At 43.9% G+C, this 13,816-nt stretch overlaps 2 protein-coding genes across 2 annotated transcripts; both read right to left on the minus strand.

Moving 5' to 3' along the window:
* Nucleotides 1-7,289: 7,289 nt before the first annotated feature.
* On the minus strand, nucleotides 7,290-10,305 carry sephs3 (selenophosphate synthetase 3). Its single transcript, XM_076984720.1, has 8 exons — nucleotides 9,854-10,305; nucleotides 9,361-9,464; nucleotides 9,120-9,227; nucleotides 8,634-8,788; nucleotides 8,413-8,503; nucleotides 8,217-8,316; nucleotides 7,786-7,998; nucleotides 7,290-7,601 (listed from the first exon to the last, which is right to left on the minus strand). The coding sequence occupies exons 1-8, from the start codon at nucleotides 10,149-10,151 to the stop codon at nucleotides 7,312-7,314; spliced, it is 1,359 nt and encodes a 452-aa protein (XP_076840835.1). The 5' UTR covers nucleotides 10,152-10,305; the 3' UTR covers nucleotides 7,290-7,311.
* Nucleotides 10,306-11,265: 960 nt separating this feature from the next.
* On the minus strand, nucleotides 11,266-13,807 carry ssr4 (signal sequence receptor, delta). The gene is made up of 6 exons (XM_076984721.1): nucleotides 13,648-13,807; nucleotides 13,283-13,401; nucleotides 12,168-12,242; nucleotides 11,974-12,063; nucleotides 11,816-11,881; nucleotides 11,266-11,627 (listed from the first exon to the last, which is right to left on the minus strand). The coding sequence occupies exons 1-6, from the start codon at nucleotides 13,697-13,699 to the stop codon at nucleotides 11,523-11,525; spliced, it is 507 nt and encodes a 168-aa protein (XP_076840836.1). The 5' UTR covers nucleotides 13,700-13,807; the 3' UTR covers nucleotides 11,266-11,522.
* Between the last annotated feature and the right edge of the window lie 9 nt (nucleotides 13,808-13,816).

Below are 13,816 nucleotides of genomic sequence, written 5' to 3' on the forward strand. Positions count from 1 at the left end.
ACTGGGAGAAAAGCATATCACTTGTTCCACCGTATAACCCCACCCACAAAACCCCCAGCCAATCAGACACCTTCATGACAGAGACGAGGACGTACTGTTGTGGAGAGCACTGAAATGCATCGTGCTGTAAAAGAGGCCAGTTCTTTATCACACACAGAAAATTACCATAACTAAAGTGAAAAAAAAAAACATTTATATTTGTTTAGGCAGTGTTAACTGCGCATATAACTACATTCCATGTCAAATCATATTTGAGAAATCTAAATTCCACAGCATTATGTAGAATTTTAAAAATGCAATACGTTTAAAAATGTCTACTAGTGATAAAACCAGTGTAATCCCAGCTTTACGGGCTGCAATGATGAATTCCCTACAATGGCTATGTCCGAAATTGGACGGACTTATTTGTAATGGCATTACATGCTATCTCAAGACCTACTGAGTACTACTTCAAAATACATTTGCTAAATACAGCTGAATGCCCCATGACCTTTGAACTTCATGTCAAAAATGTTGGAATTGATGCACTGAGATGAAGCACAGCATGCTTTTAAAAGTTCATGTAGTAGAAAACAAACAATTACAGAAAGACCACAATGTTTTGCCGTTTTGACAATGCTAAAATAATTAAGAGAAACCACAAAAGCCAGGTTGACAGTAGTCGATATAGGTCATAGCAATTAGCCACAAGCAGTTATTCAGGTAACATTAGCTCATGCTAATCATATAACTAATATCAATAATTAGTAGGCACAGTCTCCTCTCTGATAAAAAATGAACATTTTTCAAAATGCATACTAGTCAATAACTATAATAATAACATTAGTCACTTATGTTTATTAAGCATAATACTTACACTTGAAAAATGACCATGGAATCAAGGAATTGAAGAGTTCAGTGTCTGCACCAGATTTTCACCTCACATAGTGTATAATCTTGGCACGTTTTGATATTGTGAATAGAAAGGTTTAAGATTCACTAACCAGAACTATGTAGTACAGAAGTATATGATTTCGGACATAGCCAGTGTGACTTAGTGAAAGATTAATCTGTGAAAGATAATATTCCCTTCATCTATTCACTGAATGTACCATACCAGTTCTATTAGGAACCTTAAAAACAGGAATCTCAGATTATGCTCCCAGTTTCAGCTCTACCTCCAGTGGGATTATGACAAGGCTCAATAGTTGGAGCCATGGGACCATTTTTATGATCCTAAGAAGATCTAGAATAATTTATTTGTACAAAGGATATATAATAAATGTTGTAATTTAATAATGTGTTGAAAGATTAAACACATACATATGTAAATATATCTTACAAATATTACCTCTGAAGTGCCTGTAAGTATTGTTTGTTTTTTTTCCTCAAAACACAGCTTTATATCATGTAATGTGACTATTAAATGTTACAGCATCGACATCAAAGTATCCAAAGGAAATAACAGTAGTAGCTGTGATGTCATCGAGCATCTGTATGTTTCTCATAGACGCAGTGTCTTATTGAGCAATAGGTCCTTTGTCCAAATTATCAATGTGGTATTGTGCAATCTAACATCTACTTAACAGATGTAGTTATTTTATTGCTGTACTTTTTAAAATCTACAGAGCATATTTTAGGATAATCACAAACACTCATTTTCTTTCCGCATTCTGCAAATTGCATTAATACACAACATACAGTCTGTGCGTTATATTAGATATTGTAATAAATGATTATTTTTTAAATACCTAGAGCAGTTCTTTCACACCTTTGTCCGTGTTTCACAGATGGAAGCGCATCTGATTGTTGTTTCAGGAATGTGCCCAAATCACGGCCGCCCTTAACGATCTAGACAGCGTTTTCAGTCTCCCACTTACATTTTGGTGTGTTTGTGTGTGAGGGGCCAGTGCTGATGGACAGGCTGCATATGAATGTATGAATTTACAGTACACAGAGGGCTACCTAATGTCTACTGCTCTACTGATGGATTTGGCTCCAGACTGCCTGGGTTTCATTGATTGGGATGTCAGCAGGAGAGAAGATGAGACTGTATATACCCGTTTTATTCAACATTCACTCAAAAAAATCTTCGTTCAGCTCCCGTTCTCTGTCCCCCAGCTAAATAATAACCAAAAGATCATTTGCTCCTTTGCATCCAAGGCCAAGAGCCCAGGGCTCTGGATGACTGTATAAGGAGCTGAAATACGCCTGCGTTTTTGGGGGAAATGTCTCCGACATTCCTGCTGTGATGGTATTAGGAGACGCCATAGCTAAGCTTTCTTGGAGTGATCCCATCTCTCATCCGGAGAGCACACAGAGACAGTGAGACAGCAAACGTTAGCATATGTGTTTGGACAGACCACCAGCTGCGGCGGACACCAGGACAACACCATCTAAAGAGAGACCAAGTGAACCAGTGTCTCTTAAGAAATATCAGTGGGTTATACAAGTGCAAGATCATCTGGGTCTAATGTGTCAGAGTCATTCTGATGGATGGCACAAGGCACTGTGGAGTAATTAGTATCTTCTCCACTTTGAAAGTTTGTGAAATATAGGCCTTTTGCATCCTGGGTAAGAGGAGAAATCTTTATGGCCACTAAACTGCTCCTCGTATTCAAAAGCTGGCACACAGCACAGCGAACAGCTGCAGTTGGTATTTTTGGAGACTGACTTGGAATAAAAGTGGGGTGGTGAAGCCCTTGCCCTTAAACCAGGGGCAGTCGTTGTGTTTCATAAACACACAACACCAGCCCTCCTGTGGTCCCGTCTGACGTGAGCCAATGTTTTTATCCATCCTATATCTCTTACTCTCTCAAACATAATTACATCACCTCACAGACATACCTGGCAGATCACTGACATGATCAAAAGCAGCTATTAAAGACAACAGGGGGGTACGATAACCTTGAAATCATCAGAACAAAGTGGAGATGTTTGCTGCCAAGAAGTAAAAGCGGAGAGAATGGAAGAAGAAGGGTGTGTGTCGGAGGAGTCAGTAGAGGAACACGTCTGGAACGTAAAGATCACCAGAGGAGGGAAGAGTTGGCCAGGATCAAACAGAATGTGTTTCAAGTTAAAGAGGACAGGGAGGAAGATTCATCACCGTAATGCTGAATGGCTCTTGTTTGCAGAGATGAGTGACTTGTGCAGATGGGATTTAATGAAACGAACCAGAGTACATGAACACTAAACTGGAGAAATCAGTAATATAATAGCACACAGAAGAACAGTGGAACAAATACAATCTCGTAACATGATACTGGGATGTTAATATCAACAAGAAATAAAAGTACAACACAGCAGTTTACAACAACAAATTAACAATGCCCCACCATGGACAGGACAAAGCCTAGGGATACGTGTAGACAAGGAACCAACATCAGACACCTGAGGGCTGGTACTGGAGGTGCTGTAGACAATGTGGATGGGGAAGGTGAGAAGGAAGTGGAGCACAAAAACCAAAACAACAAAAACACATGGCACAAGAAACACAAGGAACAATGTACAGACACAAGAAAACAAGACGGACAACCATGATAGAGAACCACCTGACCACCTAACAGCTCTTTCAGCTGGGACCGCAGGCAGCGGGACAGAGGTGGTCAGGACCTCAGGGGTCTGTAAGCCAGGCAGATATCTCAGGCAGGACATCCGGATGAACAGCAGATCTGGAAAACCAAGTCCGCGTTAGCCTGTCGTTTGACCTTGCCACTGAGAAAAGACCTTAAGTCCAAAACTTTGAACACGTCAGGATCCCTGGGGCAGGTTAAGTACTGAAAATAAAACTTGCCCTGCAAAATAAAGCTCTCACAGGTGCCTTCCTCAGTGTACATGGTGAGTCCATTAACAAGGGTAAAACGAGACCTGGTAGGTTGAAATGAGGTCCTTAAGCCAAGAAGGATCAACCTCATGAGGAATAATTCTGTCTGCTGTGTCCTTGTTGGGTATTCTATAGCATGGGATCTGGAAAAAAAACATGGAAGCAGGATGCAAGTGTAAGGGATATTTAATGAAGCCCACAGTGAGCATGAAGATAACCAGAGGAAAAAGGTAACAGGAGATAAAAACCAGGAACTAAAGACACATGAATAACTAAACGCCACAATGATATGGCAACAGTGATACGGGAAAAGAATGTGACAAAGAAAAAGCACAGGTGAATGCCATAAATATCAAGTACCTTACTAGGAACAAGACTAGAGATAAATAAATAAACAATTTAGACAGAAATCAGAAAAGGAACAAGGGAAAGAAAGGAAAAAAGGAAATCAGGTGGACGTTTTCCGTAGAATAACAGGTCCCCACAGACCTGTTTTCCATATTGAGGGCCACTCACTAGGCATACGGGACTGTAACTAGAGAAAGAGAATCTGAATGAGAAGACTGCAGGAAAAATTCTAATCAGGTCTCCAGTTGTTTTTTCCTTGGGTCACAGACACAGTGGATCTTATTTGGTAAAAAAAAAAAAAACAAATTCAGGTGTGTGGGCAGATAAGACAGCATTCAACAACCTTCTCAAACTGACAACAATTTGCTTCCTGTCTAAATCAGACCACACCCACAGAGAGCCAATTATGGAGATTTATCAGTTCTGCTGCGGACTCCCCTCGTGTGATAAATGCAATACTCTATTCAAGGGCACAATGGATGCTTTGATTTCTCTGCTGGCTAGATATCACGTGGACAGTATTCATTTATGAAAACTATTTTCTTTACTGCTTGGTCCCAATGTCCCTTCATTTTCTCTCACTGTACTGACTTTGCACAACAGCAGTAAGATATAAATGGGAGAGATTAAAAGGAATGACATGGTTAGACTAGGCCGTGTTCATAAATAGGACATTTCTTTAATGATATATGTGATGTGAGGGCTTTTAGCTCCTTTGCAAAACACCTCACAGCAGTTCTTGGTTTCCTGCCATAAGGAAATGTACTTAGACACGTGCTCAGAGATTGGAAGATATACAACAGCTCGTATTACGTGGTCTGCTGACATGCAGACATTACTGACCTGACCTGTTAATATGAAGCTCGGCCTGAAAAAATTCTTCTACGACTGGCCGTTGGACACACAACTACTAGTAGACAAATACTGGAAGAGACAAGGTCCACTTCGAACTGAGGGGCCCGCTCCACTTTTAGTTCAAAGTGGGGACAAATTCTTTGCTGAGTTCTGGGATTATAGAGGGGATTTGGACGAAAAAAATTATCCTTGAACCAAAGCCTAGTATTACTGCTAAGTGTCTTAACTTTTGAAAGGTGTAATCAACACGTGACACACATCCACAGAGGAGCTGACATTTTGTTCTGGCATTGTATCTGAGAAACCAGTTTCTCAAGAGTCCTGTAATTGGAATAGCAGTGATTTTAGGCCCGGCTCCATCCCACACAGGTCAGCTCACAGCTCGCCAACAAAGAGTGACCTGTTCTTGCTATGATCAACTTAACATTTTACTTTGTTTATATTAGAATGGATATCGGGGCTTCCATAAGGGCAAAATAACATTTATCACCATGCAGACAACTGGATGCCTCAAAATCGTTCGGTTTTATTTGAGGGTATAAAGTCAAGAGCTTTACATGGATATCACCCAGATCTGGTGTCCCGTGTGCACAGGGTGCCAGAGAGCAGGAAACACTCCAGGGAGAGGGAGGGGAACGAATCAAGACTCTGCGATGCAAGATCTTATCGACTGCAGTGCACTCTGCTGCCACCATGTGGCGGTACACATAATTGACATGACCGCAACGGTTCTTAAGGAATAAATACACTAAGTACCAAATGAAGACAGGAGACAGTCTAGAGAAACTATGCCGATTGTTTTATTGTCTTGAGATGGCATATCGCTCAGTGACTAAGCCTGAGCCAGCTGATTTAACTCAGTAGACCAGGCCCCACCCATCCTTTCCAGTTACATCAACTTTTCCAATCCCCACAGTATGGGGTTTCAAGGGAAACGCATCATAATCAGGAGGGGCGGGTGCTTCCGGTCCACTCCAGCCATTCAGCAGGCTCCACAGGTGCTGCGGCTTCACCCATTGGATCAAAGAGAGCTGCTCAACCCTCTCGCTGACAAAGGGAGAGGAGACAGACACCGTAGAGACATGAGTAATGATGCACACCTCAGAATTACCAGGACATCCAGGCTCACCAAGATCCCGAACATGACACAAAACACACACCACACACCTCCCAAAAGCTACTAAGGATCACATACACAGGAAACTAAAGCATTACTGCTAGATGTGACTTTAAACTTGAAAGGTTGGTATCTCCAGCAAAGAGGATATGATAGCATGGCCTTAGCTTGAATGCAAACAAAGGCATCCATCACAAATCCACTGAGACCGAGACACATGCTAGTGAGCTGGTCAGGTGTAAACACCTTTCACCCATTCCTGACACTTAGGGTACTACATTCCAAATTGAACAAAACACACAAAAAGGAATCAGAAAAACAAAACGATAAACAACAAAACGTCCCTAATTTGGATAACAGCATTCAATTCTTTGACACCAATTGTAAAATTAAATATTAAATAAATTAAATATGCCCAAGTCAGTGATTAGATTTGTTTTGGCTTGATTTAACCATAATGCTGTTCATCTAAGGTATGTTGATTGAATGCTTCAGGTTATTTTACTAACAAACTAGAGACAATTGGCTCTGATTGTCACAAAAAGGTGCACGTAAGCTAGAGGTGTTTACTCACAAACAGGATGGAATGTTCTTTTGTAAGGAAAAAGTCAAAATGTCTTTAAAAGCCATAAAGTCTGATGGTTCTAATGACATGAGACTTTTCAGAAAAAGAAAACAGCAGAAAAAATGCCAAAGAGAGCCAAGTGGTCAGAGCTGAAGTAAAAGCCCTGGCAGACATTGAGGACAGGTGGGGGACAGGTGGAGGACAGGTGGGGGACAGAGATGGGAGTGGGAACTGAAAGGACGAGGGCTGAAAAGACTGCAACAAAAAGAAGGAAAGTGAGCGAGAGACAGAGCACAGGACATGACTGTGCAGTTCATTTCATCTCCCACCAGGTAAAAAGAAAGAATTTTTGGTCTGTTGCTCTCAACCCGTCGGCTGAACAGGGAGAGGAAATGAACAGCAGGGGGACCCACAAATGCCCTCTCCCCTGTACACACACACACACACACACACAGATACGTGCACTCCAAACCCACAGGGAGGGAGGGAGGGTTGTGAGAGACAGAGTGGACAGGAGAAAAAATACCAAACACAGAGATGAACTAAGACGTTCCCGTCGAGCCCACGGCTGGCCGCTCAGGGTGGCACACGGGGGGGGGGGGGGGGGGGGGGGGGGGGGGGCGGCTAAGCCAGGGCTGCGTGTGCCTCGGGGGGGCTGGCGCCGTGGTTGTTGCCCTCCTGGGCAGAGGCGGCTGCCCCGCGGTATGGCACCTCGATGATGCGCGGCTTGTCGATGATGCGGGCGCATCGTGCACCCTTTTCCACGATGCCGATGATCCAGGCCTGCTGGCCGTCCCCGCCAGCGCCCTCCTGGGCCCTCGGCCCAGACGCACCCGTCGCGCCGGCCCGGCTCGCCTTCATCTCCGCGCAGAAGCGGGCCGCCTGCTCCCGCGGCAGACAGATCAGCAGGCCACCTGGGGGGGGGGGGGGGGGGGGGGGGGGGGGGGGGAGACAATCCTCGCTGAATGAGGGAGCATCTCACAACAGCCTAATCCCAGCCTGGCTTATGCCATTTTCAACACGTCTAACCAAAAGGTACGAAAAGCCAACGCGATTGGCCGGACAAAAACGAGCCCCGCCGAGGTGTGGAGCACTGACCCGACGTCTCCGAGGACGTGCCCTGCAGCAGGCCGAACAGGTTCCCGCCGGCTTTGCTGACGGCGGCCATCTTGGAGATGATGGGCAGGTTGTGGATGACGAAGGCCACGTCGTTGCGCTGCTGCTTGGCGAGGTTCCTCGCGTGCCCGATGATGCCGAAGCCCGTGATGTCAGTGGCAGCATGCGCGTTGAACTTGTGCATTAGTGCGGCGGCTGCAAAAGGCAAGAAGCAGTCAAGAGACGGTTACGGAGAAACCTCACATTATTTACCAAGTCAATTATGCATCCCATCATATTCTTCAAGCGCAGCACCGTCATGGTAACAGTGCTTCAACCTAAATCAACCAGAACCTTTAGTCCAAATACGACTGCATTGCACCTCCTACAGTTTGCCTTGCAGTGGTGTGTAGGCTGACTGTGTTTGGCATTACCAGTGCGGTTGAGAGTAGCCATGTTCAGCATGGCCTCTTGATAAGCGTGTTCCACCTCCTCCTTGGAGATCACCAGCTTGATCTTATTCCACTTCTCTGGCTGCGAGAGGGAAAGAGAAGATCCAGACAGGGGTAAGGCAGGGATAACACACTCCATTCCCCGGACACAGCAAGACGTACCACAGTGAAGACTTACATTGTCCAACCACTGATGGGCGTTGACAGCTACTTGGGTTCCAAGTGGTTTAGTGAGAACCAGCACGTCACCTGGTATGGCACCATCTGGCCTGTACATGTCACAGTGCATGATGGGGAGTAAAAACATGTCTTTTTTTTTTTTTTTACAGACAAGCAAGAACGGTCCGTATTGTATACCTGCAATTTAACCTCGACGGAACCATGTTCTGATATACTCACATAATGAAGTCGCTGGGCTGACACACCACGGTGGCCACGCCCCCTATGATGATCCAGGGGTTGATGACAGTCTGTCCCCCTGTCACTGAAGTCCCGCCCTCTTCTGCCGCATCACGGAATCCCTTCATCATTAACGGCATCACCTGCTCCCTCTCCTGAGGAGACAGGCTCACAGTCAGAAATGCTGCGGGATTATCAGACAGACGTGCACCTCCCAGATCACAACCTGCTCAATCTGAATACCAGAGCTCGCTCGATTTATAAATGCCGTCTTTGTCTGAAATGACGGCTGAAGATGACATTTACGCCGTACGGCAAAGACCTCTTTTGCACACTTCGCTTGCATAATGTGGAATGACTCCGCACACACAAAGGAAATGAGGCATGAGGCACATCCGAGCAGACCCATTCACGCCTTCCCCATAATGAACATTACCGAAAGCCAAGAGGCACTACGGCAAGGCAGGAGAAGGGATCGTCACTCACCTTATCGTTCATCTTCTGACTGACACTCAGTAACATCAGCATGTTGTCACACTCCGTGATACCCATGGCATACAGATCGCTCAACACATTCGCACAGGCTATACGACCCTGCAGACAAGGGACACACACACACACAGTTTTAGTAACACTGGGAGGTACATAGAGAAGACAGCAGCCACGGTACATGACACAAAAAGAACAGACGGGCAAAAAATTATGTAGTTGAGCAGACAGTGTTTACCATCATATATGGATCTTCAACTAAAGGATAGAAGAAATCTGTGGTTTGGATCAGGGATAAACCTCCGTGCCTCAAAGGGATAACACAGGAGTCCATTCCAATGCCTGCAACATAGACATGGTTATTTGGTTTATTGCATCTTACATTACAAATCACATTATGAGTTTTTGCATTATTATTATTTGCAGTATTGCATTATTACAGGACTACTAACAGAAGGAAACAATAACGTTTTTCTTACATGGAGTCAGATACACCTACACGTTACCTACAAGCTTTTCTTATTGTGTACTCCTTGTCTTATGAAAGGTTAATAAATAATCCCAGAGACAGGTCAACAGTACACTAACCAGTCGCTCCTGATCGCATAACCCCACAAAACCTTCATTCTCCCGGCGCAAACCTTCATTCTCCCGGCCCAAACCTTCTCTTTTCCTCCCTACCGTGTTAACTGAGCCGGAGCAGGCCACACTTTAGGGCGCATGGTGCCTACCTAACCGGGGGCCATGAGGAACAGGGGCCAGCTGTCCGAATTCAGAAGCCTCGTCTCCGGTAGCGGTCCCCGCGCCCCCGTCCTCCCCCGTGTGGCGCTCGGGCTCCAGTCCCTGCAGGAGTTTGAGCAGCGTCTCCTGCGGGACTTTACAGCCTCAGCCCTTCATGTCGGAGAAGGCCGTGAGGCGGAAGCCGCGCTCCGGCTCTCCGGGGTGAGCCTGGTAGCCGCGCGGGTAAAAGGCGGCATATCCTCCCGCTCCGCACGACTCCACCGGCGCTGGCGGACAGGAGCCGGACATAGCTGTCGAAAGTTATTCGTTCTTCATTCGGACGAAAATGAACAAGTAAAATATTGAGCGCTTTTAAAACCGAAACGAGAGGGTGGTGAACGTGGACGGCGGGATTAGGGAGCGAGATGGCTGCACGTTACTGCCGTGGCGACTCATTGGCCGACTATGAACACTATCGGTCGATACCATTTCACCGAGAGACGGGGATATTTGTGTCTTGGAGAACGCTTTCTACGAATTTAGATTCGCCTTCGGTGTCTTTGTCTTAATTTCGGTAACAATATTGCACAGCCTCGCTTGATAAAGTGGCCGAAGAATATGCACGTAAAATTTCATGTCGTTCAACCAGATTTTAAAAAAATGGTACAGCCCACCTATTGTCAAGCTTCGGGGTTTTTTTTGCCACATGTGCGTTTGTGTCTGTTGATAAAGTACGGCGAAATGTAAGACGACTGCTCCAACAATAAACACAATAAAGATGAGATGAGATTGAAATATGGAGCTGCTGAGTGTTTTTGCATGCAGAATGTATAAGCAGGCATAGGGAGGAAGCTCTTTAACCTTTCAATCCTGGCCCTGATAGAGCAATGACATTCCCAGAGGGTAACCCCTGGAATAGACTGTGGTTTGGGTGGTGAAAGCCTTTCATGGTCCAATTTGTAATGACCTCCAACTCCTGGAGTAGACTTTTTTTTCTTTTCTTGTGAAGTGCCATCCTGGAGATTGCCTCCAAGACCAAGGCTGAACACTTCACATCATGAAAACAACTCCAACTTTTACAAATAGCTCATCGCATTGGAGATCAGGCCTACCACCACCGTGCCGTCTGCAAAATTCTCAATGGTATTCTAGCTATAAGTGGCCATGCATCATTGATACAGCGTTCAGCAGCGGTCTTATGATGCATCTTTCCTGCTCTTTGCATGCCTGTTTTCCTTATGCACTTTCATACTTCCTGCAGAGTATTAAGGAACACAAACGGTATGCATTAGCTAATGGATAGAACGGATAGAAGTTTCAGTACAATAATATAAAATGTGTGTACGGATATTTGCATTCCACAATAGCTTTGTAGCAAAGGACTTGAACAAAAAACAATTCAACTCTGCAGAAAACAAGGGTATACATAAAAAAAAAGTTTTATTCAATGATTTTCATTGACATGCCGACATTCCATAAGTTAGAATGTGACCTCATAGAAAATTATTAGAAGCCTTAACATTGGCCCTCATTATTCAGGCAATTTAAACTGCATCATACAATCTGTGAAGGAATTACTCACAGACCTAGATGTGAACACACAGTGGTTCAATTAGAAATATGACATTTGCACCTGGTAGATGACAGAGTTGCTTATTTGCTATTTACCCATTGAAATATTTATGCCTGTATTGAATTCTTTGTGCTGTAGGCCAGATAGTACAAAATAATGCCAATGACAGCAGCCAAGACCTCAGTGGAAACCCAAGGACCACTCCAAGCACCCTAAAATATACATAGAAACAGAGATTAAATTACAAGCACAACCCTGTAGGCCGAACCACTACAAAAATGCCAAAACATCAAGGTTATACAGTATCATCAATAGGGAGCATGAAAAGTAAAGCACGTTTTTAATGTTCGTTTGCACCTCAAACCTTATTTTTAATCTTTATTTTATTACATGTACTCACTCTGTGATCTACATTGACAGTAAACAGGGGCTTAATTGCATCAACATCTTCATTATTTCTTTGTGCCTGAAATGGTAATAATGTTCAGCGTCAGAACCATGCATAAACAAATACAGCAGACTGGAATCTATCTAACTGAGTTCATAAACAGACCACACCTTCCGCAAGACACTGAAGGACTCCTCATCAAAGAACTTGACTTGGTATGAGCCCGACCTGGCCTGTTTGTGAGGAACACTCCAGGAGACCTTCGAACAACATCCACTGGGGTTAATTAGGTTTACCTAGTGTCTAAGGTACTGGCTACAGACTGTGAACGGCTTTGACAAAAGCACAAATATGGATTAATAACCTGATACTTCCCAACATCCTGGCCTCGGGTCACAGGAAACTGTTTGCCGTTGACATCTGCATAAAGAGCAACACTCTAGTTGTGAGAGAGAGAGAGAGAGAGAGAGAGAGAGAGAGAGAGAGAGAGAGAGAGAGAGAGAGAGAGAGAGAGAGAGAGATGTGTTTATTCAAGCAAAGGTTGCAATCACTGTTGAAGTAACAAATCCTGATAACCATAGGACCATAATGCGTTTAGTACCCGGGAACCCTAGACAGATTATAAACTGTCCACATAATCCATGCATGGTAAGTTGAATCTCATACACCACACATCTCATACACCACATACTGCGTGAGCAGGGAGGGGCTACAAGTCTCTTTACTCTCTATATACCTATGGACAGAATTATCTTAAATTAGCCAAATTTCCCAGTCTCCCTTAAAACTCAGCAGATTAACATTGATTATAAAGGCCACAGAGTCATCAACTTTATTCATTTAGAGAAGGAAAGGGCGTAACATGTTTGGTTATTCTTTCGGATACAGAGCTACATCAGTCAACAGTGCTAAGGTGTAATTCTCTAATTTCAAAGCTGTAAATATAAGTCAGGAAATCGATTCTCTCACACTGGGCTAACAAAACTATGTGATATCTATGCAAGTCATCATATGCTTCAGTGAATATATATTTGCATTGTTTTAATTGTTAATGTGAATTAAATTATAAACTTAAACTATTCAGCTGTGTGTAAACTGCTCAAACTAGCCTGACTGTTATGTGTCCTGCAGTGTGCTGTATGGATTTGTGATAATATCAGATCAATTTCCTTAAAAATAATTTGCCTGGTATCACATTCAGCATTGTTTCCAGCACATCTATAGATCTTGAGGATATCCTTGATTTTTGTTAACCATTGAAAGTTTAACTGAAAACAAAACACTAAAACCTTCTGAACTTCTCAGAAAACAGAATGAAAAGTATTACAATCTCTTGCACAAATACTATAAGAACAAACACAGTAATTGCATGTAAATCTTCCCATTTCAGAAATATAAACCACCCCCTTAAAACGTTACCCACATCTACGCAAAGACAAAGTGTACAGACATGATTTAAACTAGAGTAATACTGCATACCTGTGCTCCATTCCCACAGGCCAGGCTGAGCTCAACTATGAACACGGTCTCGGAGGAGATGAGCGCGTCGGCTGTGGTGTATGAGGAGGTGGAGATGACGGGCTCGGTGCAGGTCTCAGCTGAGGAGACACGTCCACATATGGGGAGAACACATCTTAGAAAACACACCTGAATCTACAATAAAACACCGTTAGCTACACGTTAAACAACCTAACGGAGCGGTATTCTGATATACGTGGTTATCTGGTTAACCTCCTTACTGTCAGACTACCTAGCCGGTTTAAACCTGCTTTGCTAAACAAGTTAACCATCTTGTTCACTAAAATAATAGTGACTACCATAAAAGAAAAAGACACTTAACATACCTGCACATAGACTTAGGCAAAGAGTTAGAAAAACCGCAATTATTCGCATCATTTTTGCTAGGAAGGTGAAACACACAGCAGGCTAAACTTTGAGAGACCGACCACACACTTCTTCCCCGTGAAACACACAGACACGTCATGTTTTAGCGGAGGTAGCCGGCGGTTTGGA

The sequence above is a fragment of the Brachyhypopomus gauderio genome, chromosome 21 (assembly GCF_052324685.1).
Source record: "Brachyhypopomus gauderio isolate BG-103 chromosome 21, BGAUD_0.2, whole genome shotgun sequence".
Taxonomy (NCBI): Eukaryota; Metazoa; Chordata; class Actinopteri; order Gymnotiformes; family Hypopomidae; genus Brachyhypopomus; species Brachyhypopomus gauderio.